Consider the following 21,031-nt stretch of genomic DNA (forward strand, 5'->3'; position numbering starts at 1 on the left):
TGAACTTACCAATTCTATGTATAAATTTAGATAATGAGGTTCATATGTCATTTATTTTGACAACAGTTCTTTTAGGCTGCTTCATATGACAACAGTTATTTGTGGTTTTGTGATAAACCACTTAAGGTTTTTCATACACAACATAAGCCTTGTAACAATAATTGCTTGTAGAATCTACAAGTATATGAAAATGTGGCAGCATTGATGATATTGTTATTAAAATGTTTGACTTATGCTTGTCAGTGTTGTTCAATAAGACAGTACAAAAATGTCACGAAATGCTACTTTATACCCCTTGTCTTTTCTCTGTCAATTTTTCTGTTGAGTCATTTTTGTATATCTAGAAATAATACATGCACAATTTGTTCATCCATGTAGGTATTCGTGTTCAGAGTCTTAACAAAGGTCAAATCATAATGGACATTGATTTCCGTTGGGGTGGTGATCCCAATATTGTTTTGGCTGTTGAAGCTGCACTTGTTGCATCAATTCCTATTCAGGTTAGACTAAGCTGTGTTTTTATGTTGAATTTCATGTCACCTTTAAGTTATAAGGAATTTTCAAATTTTTGAGTTCTATTATTTTTTGCTTCAGTTGAAGGATCTTCAGGTTTTCACCATTATCCGTGTTATATTCCAACTCACTGATGAGATCCCTTGCATTTCTGCTGTTGTTGTTGCCCTACTTGCTGAGGTAACCTTTGAAGGGGGAGGGGGGGCTGTCTACTTGAGCTTCCCAATCTGCTGTTTACAGTTTTGTTTGTGCAAACACTTTTATGGGCTCCTGTAAATCAATCTAAAATCAGTGGACAAGACCATTTGACTTGAAGTTGGATATGCATGTTTTCACTTCATGATTGTGTGGTATTAATTACTTTGTTTTACCACAAGACGAAATCGATGTAAGAATTAACACAATTGCTTAAACAAAAAACTGAAAGGGTTGGATAATTGATCCCATCATATCAAACTTATGTTCATCACATTTGACTTAACTATCCGCTTCAGTGGTTTACTAATTTGTCATTGTAGGATGATGATGTTAGGGCCAACACTATTAGGTTAATGCCCTTTTTTAGGTATTGAATAAAGTGGACCTGGACATGATTGTTTATAATATGTATTCTATTCTCTTGGCCTTGATCAATATTCTAATTTAATTCTGCATCACTTTTTTCAGCATTGACTTGTATATGATAGTACTTAGGACACTAATTTTTAATTATCATTCTTGGAGTTACTGATTTTTATGTTTAACATTTAATCAGCCAAAGCCTAGAATTGATTACACTTTGAAGGCAGTTGGTGGAAGTTTGACAGCACTTCCTGGAATTTCAGATATGATTGATGTAAGTTCTAATTTGTGAGCTTATCCCTTTTACTGATTTTGAACTAATACTTATAATCCACTCTAACTCTTACCCGCCATTTCATAGGATACTGTAAACTCAATTGTTACTGATATGCTCCAATGGCCTCATAGGATTGTTGTTCCTCTTGGTGGTATTCCTGTGGATACTAGGTAATGTGAATCTTATTTTGTTCTGTTTTCTATGTTTCTTCCTGAATGCAGATCAAAACATATCTAGGTTACTACTATATCTGATACTCAATATTTCACATTGATTTTGAAATTTTTGTGGAAGTATTCCAAGAGAAAAGGATGCTTTCATTTCCTTTTTTTGTCTGTTCCTTCCCTTTGCAAGAAAGGAAAAACAAATTGGGATTTCGGAAAATGTCAATTTCAATGTTAAATAATGCTCAGATATTTTAAATTGCTTAAGCATCTTGTCTTTTGCAGTGAATTAGAGCTTAAGCCCCAGGGAAAGCTTAAAGTGGTTGTAATAAAAGCAAATGATCTAAAGAATATGGAAATGATTGGGAAGTCTGATCCGTACGTAGTAATTCATATTCGCCCACTGTTTAAAGTTAAAACGAAGGTTATTGATAACAACTTGAATCCAATTTGGAATGAGGAATTTGAATTGATTGCCGAAGACAAGGAGACACAGTCACTCATTCTCGAGGTTTGACACAACTAATATTTTATTTTCTCTTGTGCTATACTTTATTCTGCGACATCACTGGCACTTTGCTTTCACCAGTTCTAGGAATGTAGAATATGCCCTCCTCACCTATGCTTACTAATGGAAGAAATAAGATATTCATTAGGCATTTATTTTTTGATTTCACAAGTAACGGAAGTTTTTCATAACTAGCATTTATTATCACATTGTGAGTTTTTCTTGTACAAGTTTTCTTAAAAATAAGAGTGGATACAATTTTATTTCCTAAAACTATTCTATTTTACTAGTAAAATACCCGTGTCTTCTCACAGGTCAGCAGGATTGGGATTCATAGATCAGATAGACATTATATAACCTGTATTTGGATTATCTAACTAATTAATAGTACATTGTACTATTCAATATATACAAATAAAAAATTAAAAATTAAAAGTTTTGTCACCAAACGAAATAAATTAAAACATAAATATACCATCTTCAATGGAATAAACATAGTTTATATGAAGCTAAGATCAGTCCTGCAACATGTATTAAAGTGTTTTCTCAAACCAAGTAGGCACTTATCTTCTCCCCCTTAATCTTTTATTGATCTATCTCTACACAGCTACACATGTTAATATTTTGGTATATATTTCTCCTTGTAAATATACAGTTCTTTTGTTTCTATGCTGTGATTGATTTAGTAAAATTAAAATAAACGATTTTCATGGCTCTGCAAATAGGTTTTTGATAAAGACATTGGGCAAGATAAACGATTGGGAATAGCAAAATTGCCACTTATTGACATGGAAGCAGAAACTGAAAAGGACATGGAAGTAAGGCTTCTGTCATCACTTGATACACTGAAAGTGAAAGATAAGAAGGATCGAGGAACGCTGACAATAAAGGTATATATAGACATGCATTTATTGAGTAGGGATCTCCGTTTCTTAGAAGAAATAGAATACTCCATTACTACGATTTTGAGTGAATTAATTATGTCATACCTTCTTGAAATGTGTGCCTTTATTCACCTAAAACTACAGTAATGGAACATCCTATTTCTTTTCAGATATAGAGAGGATCTCGACATATTTTAGTCCTTTGCTATTCTGTATCCATATACTACATGCTGTCTTAATCTCATTGGAATTTCAGATTTTCTATCATCAATTTAACAAGGAAGAACAGCTGGCCGCACTAGAAGCAGAGAAAACGATACTAGAACAAAGGAAGAAACTGAAAGAGGAAGGAGTTATAGGAAGTACAATGGACGCGCTAGACGGAGCCGCATCAGTAGTTGGGTCTGGTGTTGGAATGGTTGGTTCTGGTGTTGCTGCTGGTGCTGGACTTGTAGGAAGTGGAATTGGTGCTGGAGCTGGACTTGTAGGAAGTGGAATTGGTGCTGGAGCTAGTGTTGTGGGAAGTGGAATTGGTGCAGGAGCTGGAATTGTTGGCAGTGGGTTCGGCGCTGTTGGCAGTGGTCTTGGTGCCGTAGGCAGTGGACTGAGCAGGGCAGGAAAGTTCATGGGAAGGACAATCACAGGGCAAACTGTAACCAGAAGGAGTGGTTCGACTACCCCTGTCGCTAACTTCGAGGAGAGTGGTGGCGGTGCAAAGCCGCGCTAACTTTTTCTGGCCGGACACTTCAACAGAGTAATGAAATGACCTGAATCTTAGTTTTGAGATTTTACAGTAGATAGGTTGGTTACTTTTGGTACTTGTTCTCTTGCATCATAATACGAGGCTTTTTTCAATGGAAATAGATTGAACACTGATAGCAGGAATTTCGATTTAGTTTTAGTTTTATCCAATCTTTATGTGTACATTATTGTTAACTTGGATGTGTAATAAAACTTAACAAATTGTAAAAAATTCCTCTTATTAGAAGTGGAAATGATTCAAAACGAATAGATGTTAGATCAAACTATTGTAAACAAATTCTTAACCGGATCAGTATATTTGGAAGTTCTGTCATCTACAACTACTCTTGACTTTTTTCTGTACAAATATGACTTTTTTCTGTACAAATATGTCCTTTCATAAACTTTTTTATTTTTTTATTAAAAAATCAGATAGGAGAAATTTCACACAATGTTAGAACCTTTGGGATATGTCTCAAGATGTACCTAATTTTGTGAACCGATGATAGCATACTTAAGTTGACCACCACGTGCGCCGCCGCCACCTGACCAACTTGGCTTAGGCTATGTGGTGTATTAATTTTTAGGAATTAGAAAAATTAATATTTTTTATTTTAAAAAAATGTGTTCTTCATGTTTTCCTTTTTCTTTTCATGCATTTTTGTTTGTTTGTGTGTGCTCTCCACGATTTATCGATTTCAGGCTTCCAGCGATCCATCTATTTTGTGATCTTGTTATCGCGTCTGCATATCTAGTCAAAATCGCTTTGCACAAATTTTACTTAAACCCGTTGTAGATTTTCTCTATAAATAGAGAACTTCGTTCACTCCAAAATGCACACCTAAACTATACACAATTATGAGTTTTCTTGCTTATGCTTGACACATGTTTTGAACCACTTATTTAATTTCTTTATGTCCCTTTTATGTGACCATAATAGTACCATACTTTTGAGTGCTCTTAATAACATTGTGTATTGTGATGACTACAAAACTCAGAATTCGAGTTGTCTTAGTACCATACATTTGAGTGGCCGTAATAACCCTATTATGATGAATTTTCCACAAGATACTTCACAATATGGAATGCTGCAAATGTCACCATCAACAAGGTGCAATGGCTCATAATTCATAACTCTGACGAATATTTTGTTGTTAGTAATAATTTAGAGTATTCATGAGGTAATTAAAGGGTAATTAATAATTGTTTCAATTATGATTTAAACTCAAGTTCTCTCGAACTATTCTTTTTTAACTAAAATTCATTAACTACTTTAAACTAATTACATGATTATCTGTTTCTTATTTCTTTCACAAAATCATAATTCTAAGAACACAATCAAACAAAAAGCATTATTTAATTATTTTTTTTATAAAAAAAATTATGGCTATTGTCTAACATCAACAATGAATAAACATTATATGATCTTACTATACTCCACACTTAAAGTAAATATATAAATTATATTTCAGAACACTCATTAGCCACTTGAAATTAATCACATAGTTATCAGTTTCTCGTTTCTTTTAAAAAAACATAATTATAAGAATACGATCAAATATAAAAGTATTATTTTTCTTTTTTATAAAATAAATCATGACTGTTGTCTATCATCAACAATAAATAATATTATATGGCCTTACTGTACACCCCTCTTAAAAATAAATATCTAAATTATATCTAAAACAAAAGAATAAATACAAATTTATTAAAATGTTTATGACTATTGCATGCATCTTGTATCAAATATATATATTGTCTTAGTCTCTCCATTTCCTTACGGTCATTTGACGATGTGACACATTTAATTTAATTTTTTTATAAAAAAAAGTTATGATTATTGTCTAACATGAACAATGAACAACATTATATGACCTTACTATACTCTACTCTTAAAAATAAATATGTAAATTATATTTTACAATATTCATTAACTATTTAAAATTAATTACTTAGTTATCAGTTTTTTGTTTTTTTCGTAACAAAAGCATAATTATAAGAACACAATGAAATATAAAAGCATTATTTAATTATCTTTTTTTATAAAAAAAATCATGATTATTGTCCAACATCAACAATAAATAATATTATATAACCTTATTATACTCCCTCTTTAAAATAAATATTTAAATTATATCTAAAAAATAAATAAATTTATTAAAATGTTTATGATTATTGCATGCATCTTGTAACAAATATATATATTGTCTTAGTCTTTCCATTTCTTTACAATAATTTGACGATGTGACATATTTTCCAAGATAATTCAATTGTAAAATAATTGAAAAGGAGACACCCAACAATAATTGAAGTAGACATCTGACATCGTAAACAATAATTGAAGGAGAGACCCAACAATAATTGAAGCAGTGATCATAGGATTGAAGCGTAAGTATTTAGACTCATATTAATTATGAATGTCAGAATATAGTAAAAATATTAGATAGTATATAAGAGAATAGATTAGTAGACTAAAATATCACTGCAAAATTTATTTATTCTTTATATAGGTATAAAATGTCTAATTTTATCAACGATGAATATTACTAATTAGTATTATCAGTATTTTATTAAAGATGAAAATCGAATCTTATCACTTAACTCTCTCAACCAAACTATCAAGCTAATATTATATCTTTTAATTTTATCATTAATTATAAAATAGACATAGAATTTATTCTTTTCTCGTCTCATATTTATTCATTGGTAGTTTATTTTTTTAGTAATAATTTTTTACTTGGTTTGTTCATCATTTAGCTACAGTTTACACGATTGTTTTGATGTTAGTTTCACTCAAATTAGAATTACATTGAAGAAAAACGATACAAAATAACGAAACTGATAAACAAAATAGTTGAGGTTGAGAGGGTTAAAAATCTTTAAATAATGATTAAATTAACTAAATCAATAGAGGAAAGAATATATTGAAATTTGGACAACAACTGAAAAAAAAAAATTTAAACAGTCGTGAGACACCGACGTCAATTTTCTTATTCTCGTGGCTACTGATGCTCCTTGAGACCGCTCTTTTCTTCCATTTTCTTTATACTGTAGTGCTGCTATCTTTTTCTTATTATATTAGGTCATATTTGATTTTTTTAACATATTAAATTATTATTAACCTAATTTACTGTACTCCATTTTGTTTTCTTACCGTATTTTTTGTTATATTAGCCTAATTAATTACACACTTATTTTAATTTATTGATTTGTCATTAAAATAATATTTTCCATAATATAAAATTAAAATATTATCATATTTTGATAATAGTTAAAATGACAAAAATAAATAAATATAACATCAGTATTTTAATATTAGCCACCAAATCAATTAAATATTTATAAAATAGGCACATCATATAAAGAAAATTAAACACAATATTATTAATATTTCAAAATCAATATTTTACAAAATAAATTAGTTAAAGTAATTAAAAATTTAAAAATATATCAATAATAACAAAAACTTTCATATTCAAAACTATTACTATACTTATGCATTTTAAGACATTTTAAAGCCAATAGCCACATTTTAACACTTCTATAGTAAAAATAATACTCTAAAATATTCACAACATAATCAAAATAATTAATTAAAATAAGAAATAGTTATAATTAATTAAAATATAATTGTGTGCATGTTTATCATTTAGTCAAATGTATATGAAAGTATTTTAACAATAATCAATGCACATATACATGTAAGATGATCAGAAATCTTATTCTCTAAAACAATCACATTAAAATACTATTATTTTTTTAGAAAATTAATAAAATAATTAAATATAATATTTATAATTTATACTACTCATTAAGTTAATTAAATATTTATAAAATTATCATACCATAACAAATATGTATAAAGAAAATTAATCAATATATATTTAAAAAAAATTAAAATCAAATTAATTCTTTAAAACTTTATTTAATTAAAAAAATAATTTATTATAAATTTTGGATGTTACACCACCGCACTAAGACAATGAACAAAACAATGTCGAATTCAGACGACCAAATCATATAAAAATACAATAGAAAAAAAAATTGTGTGGTAACGATCACTTAATTAAATAAATCGATGGGAAAAAAATGACTTAACATATAAATGATTTCAAATAAGAAAAATTATCATAAACCACAATTCTCTAATGATTGAAAAAAGAAGAGAGAATCTATACTTTTTTTTTAAGAGTAGGCGGAGAAATGATTCACTCTCTTAGTATTCATATTAAAAAACACATATATAAAACAATGATATTTGTAATTAGCAAAGGTCATCACAATGGAGAAGGTGAATGATTCCCAAAACAACAAACAAACCAAAGACAATCTTCCAAATGTTCTTGTAATTGGTCCTCCAATAAACATAACAGTCCTCAAACCAAAACACCCCCAAAAGTACAATTTATCAAAACCATGGAATGCTTATAACTCACCACCACTAGACCATTTCATGGTTGAAAACAAATATGATCCAACAATGTTTCAAGCTCTTATATGTTGCGCTTATTCACCCATCAATGCTATTGTTCTTCAATTTATCCCTTGTTTGAAGCTTGTTGTCACCTCTAGCACTGGAACTGATCACATAGACCTTAGTGTTTGCAAATGTCGAGGTATACAAGTTGCTAATATAGGAAGCTTGTACTCAGAGGATGTTGCTGACATGGCTGTGGCTTTACTCATTGATGTGCAAATCAAAATTTCAGCAGCAGATAGATTTGTTAGAACAACCATGCGGTTTGATTTCCCATATTGTTCTAACTCCAAGGTTTGTTTGTTGTCTTTTCTTTTTTTAATTAATTATTATTTTTTTCATCCGTAAAATACAAAATATCATATTTGTCTCTCAAAATGCAATTTTTAGTCTATACAAAATTATCCAGCATGCAATTTTAGTTCCTAAAAAAAATATTATGCATGAAATTTTAGTCTTTATTGTTATGGGAACATAAATTTTTAAATGAATTTTTTTTAAGTATATTTACAACAATATAAAGAATTCCTCGATAAAAAATGGGCTAAAAATCTAATTTCTAACTCTATATTTTTTGTTACTTTTATCTTGATTTTTTTACATTTACAAAATTTATATTTAAATCATCAGAGCTTAAAAAATTATAAATTTTGAAGGAATTTTTTTATATAATATTCTAAATATGCTTACAAAAAATCATTTAAAAAATTTAAAGTTGAAGGACAATTAAACATATTACATTTCAATATGGACTAAAATTATCTGCCGATAATGTTTGCAGAGATTTAAAGTTGTATTGTTATTTTATAGTGACTAAAATTGAAATGTTGAAATTTTAGAAGGACTAAAAACATATTTAACGATTTAATTTATTTTTAATTTTCAATCATTATTTTAAAATTGAAGATGTTATTGATGATTTTAAAAATAACAAAATCTATATTTATGTTTGCATGAGTAAAAAAAAATGATTGCTTTGTGTAGTTACATGTTCATATGTTGATACACATTTACTGCCGTGTTGAAGTTTCAATTTTTCAAAATTAATATTTTTATATGATTTGAAACATAAATAGATTTAAATTTGAATTGAATTGAGTCCATGGACATGGTTAGACTTGCATAAGTGAATACAGCTTTAAATGTTTGTTGGAATATGTACGTACATTTAATAACCAATACACTTAAAATAAGATCAATTCTGAAAATAAGATATTTATTTTTGAAATTTGAATTGTACTAGACTCTATAATTAATTTCATTTTATACTCCAATTTTGTTAAATCAATTAAAATAATAATAATAATAATAATAATAATAATAATAATAATAATAATAATAATAATAATAATAATAATAATAATAATAATAATAATAATAATAATAATGTATTTACTTTTATATATTTGCTATCATATTTTATTATCTTAAAAAAAAGTCACAATTAGACTCACAAATCTAGTCTAATATTTTATTTTATAAATAACTTAATGTTTCACTCCTTTTGTCTTCTAAAGGTGTAATCTTCACTAAAATTACAATCCATCAAAAAATAAAAGTTCCATCTTTACTTATCATTCCTTTATTTATATTGCAAAATCAATTAAAAAAACATAATTCAATCTTATTTTATGGGCAGGAATGATTCACCTACAACATATTTTGAGCCTATAAATAGAAGACAAAATGTCAAATATCAGGGGGGATTTTTTCCAAAAACAAAAACATAGAAAAGGAAGAGATTTTGCATAAAGAAATAGAAAAAGAAATGTAGATGAGGATTTTTCTGAAATAAATGTAGAAACTCAATAGAAATTTTTGTATTTCGTTAAAGAAATACATAAAAATAAAATAACTCATTTTTGTATTTCATCAAAGAAACCCTTTCATCAAAATACCCAACAAAAATCAAAGAAGAAGAAGAAAGCAATGGTACGCGAATGTGTTGTGTGGTTGAACAATAGTTGATCGCCGAAGTTACACGGATGATACAAGTATAGGATTTGTTGAGTGTAACTCTGACGATCGACCACCGTTTAACCACACAACACGACTGCACATTGTTGTCTTCTTCTTCGTCATTGCTCCGTTACATTTGAGTTAGTGTATCACTTTTCCTCTTTTGTGTTTGTTCTCTCACTCTGCTTCACCTTCTCTCATTTCTCTTTATCTTTCTTTTGTTTCTTTGTTTGGTAGAACCTTTTAGTTTTTAGGTTATTTTTTTATTAGTTAATGTTTTTTATTAAAAAAATCAATGATTTAAATTAAGTAAGGTTGATTGGATTTTGGGCTTGGGCCTCCTACTATTATATGAGTTCTATCTATTCTCTCTATATTATTTGTTTATTTTAATAATTAATTTGTAGTTATGAATCAATTTTTTTTAAATGATTAATTTGATACCACATTTTTTTTAATTCATCGAATTATTAAGACATAAATTGTAATAATTTGATAATTTTAAAAAATATATTAATTAGATATAACATTTATTTTTATAATATAATGTTAAAGTAACAATTAATTAATATTGAGTTTTCAGCTAGGGGGAAAGCGAGTTGGGATTGTTGGATTAGGAAACGTAGGCATGCAAGTAGCTAAAAGGTTAGAGGCTTTTGGATGCATAATTTTGTACCTCTCAAGGAAGAAAAAACCCTTTGTTACATACACTTTCTATTCAAACATGCTTGAACTTGCAGCTACAAGTGATGCATTAATTCTATGTTGTCCACTAAATGAGCAAACAAGGCACATGGTTAACAAGGAAGTGATGTTGGCATTAGGAAACAAAGGAGTAATTGTAAATGTTGCAAGAGGTCCCCTAATTAATGAGGATGAATTGGTGAATTGTTTAATAGAAGGACAAATTGGTGGTGCTGGTTTGGATGTGTTTGAGAATGAGCCTAATGTTCCTCAACAACTTTTAGCAATGGACAATGTGGTTTTGTCACCACATAATGCTGCATTTACTACTGAAACATACATGGCTACCACTCAACTTGTGGAACATAATCTAGAAGCTTTCTTTTCCAATAAGCCCTTAATCACACCAATTAAATTAGACTGAATATTTTATTTCGGCTTTTTTTATGGTAATTCTTTTATTTCAGCATTTAAAAAAAAAAGTTTAATGGATATACACTACAATTATATTTAATCATTATATCATTTTACTAAAATTATATTACATAATAAAATATCTTAACAAAAAGTTACATAAATTTCGAAATTTGTATTGAAAACAACAAATTTTAAGTTTTTAAAAAAGTTGAAATTACAACTTTTAAATATTTTTAATATGAAATTTATATATATAGTTGGTTAACAAGTGCCCTTGGGCAGAGACTCAGACAATTAAGTATACAATTAAGTATGTTAAAAGTCAAATTATAAATATATTTTTATGTATAATTAATTTATATTTTTAATATTAACTAATTATTTTTAATAATTATTCTTGTTTATCAAATAAAACATAAAGTATCTGAGGTCCAAAGCCTTACTTCAAATATGTCCCAATTTTTTATTGAAATTTAATCTTATATAAAGAAAATGAATAAATAACATAGTATATTATATTATGAAGTTATATGGTAAAATTTAAAAAAGAAAAAGCAGTTTTCCATATGTTCGTTGATTATTGATTATGATTGGGGGACAATAACATGTTTTTGAAAAGCTAAAGCAACTTTCAATTAAAGCTTCAGTAAGTGTAACTAGTAACTACTAACTAAGCCGTCATATAACTTCATTACTATTATATATTATTTTTACGTTTTAATTGCGTCACGTATTTTCACCGATTTATATAATTATTTTTTTAACTTTAAAATTTGATAATTTTGATTTTTTTTTAAATTTTTGAATTAAAAAGTATTATTTATAATTATTATAAAAGATACAATGATATTATGATATATAATTATATAAATAAATTAATTATTTATATCTCATTAATTAAATTATAAAAATTAATAATTTCTAAAATTAAAATTAAATTTTTTAAAGAATATTATTAAAATTTCATAGATATAACCTATTCTACATAGTCACATTATATAAGTCACGTCATTTTTAAAACATAACACACAATTATTTTTTTAGTTAAAAATCATGATAAAATATTTATCGAATTTTAAAATAAAAATACTAATTTTATAAATTAATAAAAAATAAAAAGACTAAAATTGTAATTTTAGTTAAGAAAGTCTCCTTAGACTCAGGTAGTTCCACCACTATGGTTGATACGTTTGTTAGTCTTTTGTTTGATTTAATGGTTGATTTGAAATATTGTATGTTGAGTAGGGATGACAATGAATAAGGTTTGAGTTGGATACTATAGTATCTCTACCCATATCCGTGATTTAAAAAAATATTCATACTCGTGCTCATACTCTCTTGGGTATTAATTTTAATATTCGTATTCTTATCTCTGGGTACCTAAGTGTCTGTACCCATACTCGTTATCACGCTTTAATTAAAATAGATCGATAAATAAATGATATTGTTGTGATTAAATTTAAAAATTATTCAAATATTTTAAATTCAATCATAAAGTATTATAAACCAAAATATTTTTTAACTCAATAATTTCAAATGAACACTAATTGCAATATGCATTCAAATATCCATAATAATGCTTTATGAAGTTGCAAGTCCTACGACAATATTATTCGAAATCTGTAAAAATAATTGATATGAAGTTGTAAGTATAATTATAAAGTCACGATTAATTAATATTATTCGACAAATTGAGGTTTACTTTTATGACGTGTCGTGTTCATTAATGATAATAAATTATATTTAATGATGTGACATTATTAATTTTGAAAAAAAAATGATCACACACTTTGTTACAACATTTTTTCAATTTTATTAATCAAATGTAAACTTATTTTGTTGGAATTCACTATTTCTACTTCAAATTAACAATATCACATAATCATTAATAAATACGACACGTCATAAAAAACAAATCTTAAATTGAGTTGCGGGGAAAAAAACATGAAGACTAATAAAATTCGATATTAAAAATAAATAAATTAAAATTTTATTTTAAGTAAAATAAAGAGATTAAAAGTATATTTAAGTTTGTTTTATATGAAATGCTTAGTTAAAATAGTAAATTGATACCCACCTATTTATATTTTTTTCTCGGTTAAAAACAAATGTACTTCAAGTGGACATATAATTATTTCGGTAATCTTTTTAGCTTGTATATAACATAATGTTATAGTAACAATAAATTAATATTGAGTTTTCATCTAGGGGAAAGCGAATTGGGATTGTTGGATTAGGAAGCATTGGCATGGAAGTAGCTAAAAGTTAGAGGTTTTTGGATGCATAATTTTGTACCTTTCAAGGAAGAAAAAGCCCTTTGTTACATACACTTTTTAACTCAAACTTGCAGCTACTAGCGATACACTAGTTCTATGTTGTCCACTAAATGAACAAATAAGGCACATGGTTAACAAGGAAGTGATGTCGGCAATAGGAAACAAAGGAGTGATTGTAATGTTGCAAGATGTCCCCTAATTGATGAGGAGTAATTAGTGAAGTGTTTAATGGAAGGACAAATTGGTGGTCCTGCTTTGGATGTATTTGATAAAGAGAGCCAAATGTTCGTCAACAACTTTTAGCAATGGACAATGTGGTTTTGTCACTACATTGTTAAGAGTGTTATTATTGAAAGTTAAATGACAACCGTTGAATTTGTAGATAAGAATTTAGAAGTCTTCTTCTCCGATAACTCTTTAATTACACATATTAAATTGATGTTTAAGATTGGTTGAAGTCCAATACAACTTCTCACGTTGACAGGATTCAAAATATTAGTCCACCTCAGATAAACAGTGCCATTGGCATCTGCCTACAACAATGAATATTTGTGTTGAGAGTCTTGGGACTCTCAACTATATAAATAGTGCCACCGGCATCTGAAAGACTCTCAACTATGTAAATAGTGCCACCGGCATCTGAAAACGTACACACATTTTCTCATCTTAATACCTCTCACTCTCTTTGAATCAATACTAACTTGAACATCATAGTATTTACAAGTACCTCATTTTCAACGGGATCCTAGTTTCTATCTAGATCACAAAGTCAATCATCCTCCTTGGTCTAGTTCACATCAATTAGATTGAATAACTTATTAAGACCCTTTAATAAAACTTAGCATACATGCAACATGATTGATTTACTAAGATGTTTTTTTTTTTTTGTTGCATTATGTCAATTGTAGTTCTTAATATGGATTTATTTACATCGTTTAGTAAATTGGAGTCACTTCAAATCAAACTACTGTTCGTCCTTTATCTTACGGGTACCCGCCTAAATTCATCCTAACTATGTTGGAGAAACCTCAATTTGATTGAGTGCAGTGCAAGTTTTCTCCAAAATTCAATGTTGGGTAGAGATTGGATGTTGATATTTTCCCCATACATGAGACAACACTACAATAATCATTTTATCACTTATTAATGAAGCGTGTCACGTGCCCTTGGAGAAAATTCATACAATGTAAACATTCAAACAGCTTTTCAAAACCATACAAGAAAGCTACTGTTGAAAGAATACATAAAATTGTTATTCAATTTATAGTCCATTCTTAGCATCAAAGTGTACAATGAAGGATCTCTTTATAGTAAACAAGGTATACTATTTATTGTACCTTGTTTCAAATTAGTCAGAGGATGGTGTAAACAAATTAAATGAATGGAAAGCAAAAATCAATGACAATGACGTGGGAAAGAGATGATGAAGTAGGGGACAAGCACTTGACTCTATCACTTTGGACAATAAATCATATATTCTAACAAGGCACTTTCCCTTGAAATTGCCAAGCTAGAAAAGAGAGAGAAGGTTGAGGGTATATTCTGGAGGAAAAAGAGTGTTCTTTGTACTTAGGATTTTGTTTTAATCAAGACCATTCACTTAGCTTACAGTTCCTAAGATAAGGATGGTTATACTTGACATATTTGGACCAGTAAGGACGATATTTTGTCATGGCTATCTCTAACCATGGCTTCATATTACCATTGTAGTGTACCACAGCCGCATTCTCAATCTCCGAACGATCAACACTTGGACTGTAACCTAAACCAAGTACATGCCATGACTTATTAAGTGGATGTGTTAATCCATAGAATGTCATTAGTCCTGGAGGTAATGTTCCTAATTTCCACAGTACCCTGTCTTCATTCTGAAATCAAAAAGGAAAAAAATTGTCAGTGAAAAAGATAATTTGTTTATGTCTAATTTTGTTAGAATAAACTGATCAGGATTCTCTGTAGTTAGGGGAAGCACACGGTCATGCAATTAAAGGATCTAAACTGTTTGGATGAGGATCAGATGGTTCACATTCTGATTTCACCAAATTGGCTTTTAAATACTACTCGGAATATGAGTTAATTGATCTTCATCCAATTGTCAAGATCCTTAGGCTGTGTGATTGGAGATAATCCAATCCCGAGAATAGACACAAGATGTAAACGAAAGTTATGTTCAACTGCTTACCAAATTCTGCCACCTGTGATATATGCCAGTAATGTCCTTCTTTTTCCACACCTTTAAATCAAACATGTTCATTCCGTATGCCCAACCACAAGCATTGGGATCAAAGTTTTTTGCAATATGCGGATTTGAAAAGTTAAGATACTTGTCAAACCGGTGAAAGCTTTCACCACAAGTTTCGACTGCACCGTTTACTTTTCCATGAAGATCCACATCCCATAAGCCAGTCAAATCCTTCTGGACAACAATGTCATCATCAAGAAAAAGAATCTTATCCAATTTTGGATAAACTTGTGGAAGATAGAATCTCAGGTGGTTGAGCATTGAAAGATATTTTGGATTTCTGTACTTGAGATTCGAAGCACCAGTAGTGGTTGGATGGCCTGCCTTGAAATAATACTCTTTCATTGTTGCCGATTCAAGCTGTCTAAGTACAGGGCAGTAGGATGAATTCAACCACTTAAATTCATCAACATTTTCAACGTAGATTGTAGCTTTTCCAGGAGGATTCAATAAAAACCACATGTTCATGGCTCCAAAATTCAGTTTATCAGTAACAAGGTGAAACACATGCTTTGAAGGATCCTGCATTGTCAAAGATAAAAACACAATATAATGAACGGTTGGGTTAATAATATAATTTATCCAATAAAGCAAAATACATGGGCCCAAGCTCAAATTACTCATCATCTGTAAAAAATAATGTGCTCGGAAGACATGCACAAGCACACATGTATGGTAAAAGATGGTTAGTATACTCCTTTACCTTTGCATTGACAACAGTTGAGTTGACAACAACAGATGCAGCCAAAACATTGTCTGAGAATAGGGCGTAATGATAGAGATTAGGATTAACCAAATTCTCAGTCCTAGGGAACTTTCTCTTTTCAGGTGGAAGGAGGTAGTAATCAATGGTAAGGCGCATCGATAAGCAGTGAATTCCATTTGGTATGGTCTTGGCAGCCAACTGACTAAGGAATGTGCTTTGTTTCTTCAAGCCTCTAACTTGTTCGTCAGAAGTTTGTAGCATTGCTCTCAATTTCCCAGTAACCAACTTGCAGTCATACAACTGATCTTTCGCCTTAGAAAGAACTTGGCCCATAGCTTTGATTTTTTCATGTTCACTAAAGATAATTAATTAGGTCAGTAAATACAAACAAACACATAGAAATGCAGATATTTATAAACTGACAGAAAATTGCACATACTTGTGGTGTAGGTCAGCATCAGAAGTTGCCTCGCCTAAAGCACGCTGACTCTCTTTAAGTTGAGATTGCAGTTCTTGGTATAATTGAAGCTTGTTCTTCATCTTGGCAATACTCAAGTATACCCTAGCCATAATGATCTGATCTCGCATCAACCGAACGGTATTATCAGCATTCTCATTTTCATTTTCTTTCCTCCAAATGTTGTATTTACCTAGAACTGCTGAATCAACTGACTTTGAACGTTCAATAGCTGAATCTTCAAGTTTTACAATAACTTCATCATCCTGTTTTACCAACTCAGCAGCACGATTTGCCATCCTTTTCTCTATTAATTGCTGCAGAAGATATTTTCAACGAACAGAACAAAGATTATTTCAAGAATCATTTTGTTGTTCCCCAAACAAAGTATACTCACTCCACAAGTTAATTAATATTTTCAAACAGAACATCATACAAATATGTGGTTTAGGATTTTATCATAACTATCACAACCGCCAAGTTAAAAGGTGTTGCAACATGATTTTGTTAAATGTAAGTCAAAAAAAGAAAAATATCCAAGAATGATGCTCACCCTTCTGGCTAGCTTTACAGGGCTATCAGTCCACTGAGGAAGACCAACTGCATCAATAAATAAAAAATGAGAAACTAAAAGAAAATGAAACATCCGCATATTAACTGATAGTATGTCATACAACCTGAAGATCTTCCGTCCTTCTCCTTTTGTTTTTCTTCTCTAAGATGTGTTTCTGGTTGGCTTATCTTTAATTTAAAAAAAAGGATTAACATTTAGTCGCAATAAGACAAGAGTGCCTTTTGCAGCCAGGAAATCGAAGTTTCAAGCAGAAGCACATCAGTAATCCTAACCTGATATGTAGCGTTTGAAGTCTTTAACCCAACAACTCTCCATGAAGCAGAAAGATTATTTTTGAAATTTTCCAGACTCAAAGGCCCTATATCATTTGTGCTGGACATAATAACATCGAGAACCTAAAATATAAGGTTTGTTAGAAGGCGATGAAGTGAACTCTTCCATCAAAATGTTACAATATGCAAAACAAGATTAATGTCAGCTTGTGCTTGCCTCTTTTGGAAAAAAAGACTTAAGGTCGTGTAGTGCCTTCTGTCCTCTCCATTTGGAAGCCTGCAAATACCAACAACATAGGGTCAAAAAATGGCTAGAAGCAGTATGCATTTAGTTGTATAAATTAACCTGAAAGTGTATAAAACGGTCTACCTGTTGGCTTGTAACATCTGAAATATCATCATGATCTGCGTAATGTATTTGAAGTAATCAATATACATAAACTCATAAATATGTGCACATAAGAGAAATTCATAGTGATGCCAATCATATTACTACAATGTTATTCTCCTATTTCTTCCTCCTCACAACAAGGACATTACACAAAATCTTAATTTTCATAATTCAAAAGTCCCTAACAACAAAAAATGAGGACTTGCAAACAAACAGAGCCATATGTGTGCTCCCTTGAAAACTGGAAATGGTAAATACTTTCTAGAGCAGTGTTGTTGATGGCATATGGCAGATAGCTAAAAATCTGCCACATAAACACGCCATTGTGGCCTATTGCGCTGCCATGATGGACGGATATTCCTTCACAAATTGTCGTTAGTGGTTGTCCAAAAATCCGCCCAGCATTCTGCCATGGCAGCGCCATTGCCTCCATTTAACAACCCTGTTCTAGAGCATTCATATAATAGAAGAATCAGATGTTTGAAACACAGTATTGATTCAGTCAAAACACCAATGAGTGATATACCGAGGATCAGAAGCACAAGTGCAAAACAGCAACAGGGGCCTGAGCAAAGTGAGATGCATTTCATGAAAAACATTATTCATGACAGGTAGTTATGACTTATGAGGAACATTCATGACATGTAAGTATCAAAGGTTACGACTTATCATATCAATCATTACTTATCATATCAATCATTGTAGCCATTCCCTATTGGCTGTTCCCATTTAATACAATGCAGAATCTCTAATTGTCAACATTGTCATCACAATTCACTCTCTCTCTATGCTAATCTCACAAAGCCCTAGGGGCTCCAAGGAAAGTGCAAAGAAGAAATATTAACCAATATACTTTTTTTCTTACCACGAGTTCTTAATCTACAAATACTGCTTTCCAATTACAAAATTAAAATAATAATGATGATGATGCACCAAACAAATGATCTAAAGCTAAGTATACTATACACTCTTGCCACCTTTGTGATTCAATCCTGCAAAGTATGTTTGTCTCAAGATGATTCGAACCTTAAACTCTTTGCTCCTTATTTCTAAAGTAAACTTAACACCACAATGATTCAAATTTCAAACCACCCAAGCATCTAATTTAATAGTAGTAATATAGAGTTATTGACAAATGACAAGACACACTATCATGAATCATCACCTATTACCATCACGGATTAGGCTCTTTTAAAGAGAGCAGCTCATTTTAAGAGAATAAAGTGAATAAATATCAATTATTGTTAAACAAATCAACCATTGATATTATAACCAATCACGAGTAGTTACAATATCATTAATTGATTTACTCACTTTACTAACTACTCACTTTAGAGAAACCAAATTCCACCATCACTCCAATTGAATATGCCAAATGAACCACATCAAGAAACATATAATACCCCAATCCATAGTGAACATCTACATAACAAAATCGCAGAATAAAGCACAAAAATTCAAGTGCACTACTTCACAGTTCCATAGGAAGCACAGATCTAATAAACCCAAAAAACAGCATTTTGTTATCTAAAAGCCATGTCAATGAATTGAAAGCGAAATACCTTCCACTACAACAATGAAACAATTAAGAATTGAATAAAGACAATTAAAAAAAATGCAAACAAAAACACATACATATACAGAGACAAAAATAAATTAACCAATATCCATTTATCATTTAAATTCAAGGATCTGCATAACATATAAAATGATTTAAAAAAATCTAGAGAGAGAAAGAGAGAGTATGAACCAGAAGCCGTGGGAAGGGATGTAGCGAAGAAGAAAATGAGGGGTGCGAGAAGGAAAAGAAGAAGGAAAGCGAGAAGAGGGAAAGGAGATCCCTTGGTTCTGTTGTTTAACGCCATTGTGGATCAGAGAGAAAAAGGCATTTAGAGAGAGAGAGAGAGAGAGAGAGAGAGAGAGAGATCTGAATTGAAAAAATGTGAGGGTTTATGTTTATGTTTATGGTGTAATAATAATGGTATGAATATGATAGTGCTATAAATTAATTCATCATCAACACAGAATGAAAGTAAGGTGCAGTGTGTGCGAATCTCTCTTATCAACTATCTCTCTTTTAGATTTGATTTTCGTTTCGGTCTCACTCGTTTTCCTTTTTAAATTTTGTGTTTTTCTCTACCTATTTCATTCTGTCATTTTTTTCCAACTCCTTTTTTTTATATATAAACTCACTCCAGATGAAAAGGTGTCAAATTCGAATTTAAAATTTAATGTTTAATTAATAATATCAATATTTTTTAATTAAATTAAATATATAAACTTTTATTATTATATTTTTTATTTAATAGTATTATGAAAATATATCTCAATTTTTTGATTTAATGGTGAATAGACTGTATCTTAAAATATACATAACAAAATCGAGATCTTTGTATTATAAAGTGAGATGCTCTCTTTTCATCCTAGATCATATTGGAACCAAAATAAGTAATTTTTTATTTCCAAATTTTTTACTATAAAATTATTCAAAAATATTAATGAAAAAAAGGAAATTAATGAACAAATAAAAAAAACTAATAGCTTGATACTATAAAGAAATTTAAAAAAATATTATTGTTCACATAAAATAGAAAGAAAAAATATTATAATTTTAAATAACTAAATAAGTTAGTAAAAAATGTAACCATAAATAGTATTTGTTTTAATCATATATTGTATTTTGTTTTAAATTATGTTATTGTTATTAAATATTTGCTGACAATTTAGACGTGATTATTCTTTTTTAGATATTTTTTTTTTTAATTTAGAAGAAATAATAAATTTCACTTTAAATAACTCACATAATTATAAAATTTTATAGTATAAGACATTCAGTTTAATAATATTAATATTTGACAGTTGAATTAGAGCTTAAAAATATATATCAAATAATTTATTAATATTGATTTTACATAAAATGAATTCTCC

At 29.5% G+C, this 21,031-nt stretch overlaps 3 protein-coding genes across 3 annotated transcripts in view; 2 read left to right on the forward strand and 1 right to left on the reverse strand.

Moving 5' to 3' along the window:
* LOC101506272 (calcium-dependent lipid-binding protein-like) overlaps nt 1-3,982 on the forward strand; it is a 12,348-nt gene extending 8,366 nt beyond the window's left edge. Inside the window, exons 6-12 of the mRNA XM_004492600.4 lie at nt 379-500; nt 595-693; nt 1,268-1,348; nt 1,436-1,521; nt 1,801-2,026; nt 2,749-2,913; nt 3,164-3,982. Coding sequence (XP_004492657.1) covers nt 379-500; nt 595-693; nt 1,268-1,348; nt 1,436-1,521; nt 1,801-2,026; nt 2,749-2,913; nt 3,164-3,634 — 1,250 coding nt within the window. The 3' untranslated portion in view covers nt 3,635-3,982. The remainder of the gene's footprint in view (nt 1-378; nt 501-594; nt 694-1,267; nt 1,349-1,435; nt 1,522-1,800; nt 2,027-2,748; nt 2,914-3,163) is intronic.
* Nucleotides 3,983-7,799: 3,817 nt separating this feature from the next.
* On the forward strand, nt 7,800-11,214 carry LOC101509700 (glyoxylate/hydroxypyruvate reductase HPR3-like). The gene is made up of 2 exons (XM_004492608.4): nt 7,800-8,419; nt 10,668-11,214. Exons 1-2 carry the CDS (start codon nt 7,931-7,933, stop codon nt 11,190-11,192), a joined length of 1,014 nt encoding a protein of 337 aa, XP_004492665.1. The 5' UTR covers nt 7,800-7,930; the 3' UTR covers nt 11,193-11,214.
* A 3,478-nt stretch (nt 11,215-14,692) lies between these two features.
* Nucleotides 14,693-20,249, reverse strand: LOC101506824 (polygalacturonate 4-alpha-galacturonosyltransferase). The gene is made up of 10 exons (XM_004492602.4): nt 19,854-20,249; nt 18,083-18,117; nt 17,930-17,989; nt 17,713-17,835; nt 17,544-17,607; nt 17,420-17,466; nt 16,849-17,183; nt 16,407-16,764; nt 15,644-16,225; nt 14,693-15,329 (listed from the first exon to the last, which is right to left on the reverse strand). The coding sequence occupies exons 1-10, from the start codon at nt 19,966-19,968 to the stop codon at nt 15,048-15,050; spliced, it is 2,001 nt and encodes a 666-aa protein (XP_004492659.1). The 5' UTR covers nt 19,969-20,249; the 3' UTR covers nt 14,693-15,047.
* Between the last annotated feature and the right edge of the window lie 782 nt (nt 20,250-21,031).

This window comes from Cicer arietinum, chromosome 3 (assembly GCF_000331145.2).
Source record: "Cicer arietinum cultivar CDC Frontier isolate Library 1 chromosome 3, Cicar.CDCFrontier_v2.0, whole genome shotgun sequence".
Lineage (NCBI taxonomy): Eukaryota > Viridiplantae > Streptophyta > Magnoliopsida > Fabales > Fabaceae > Cicer > Cicer arietinum.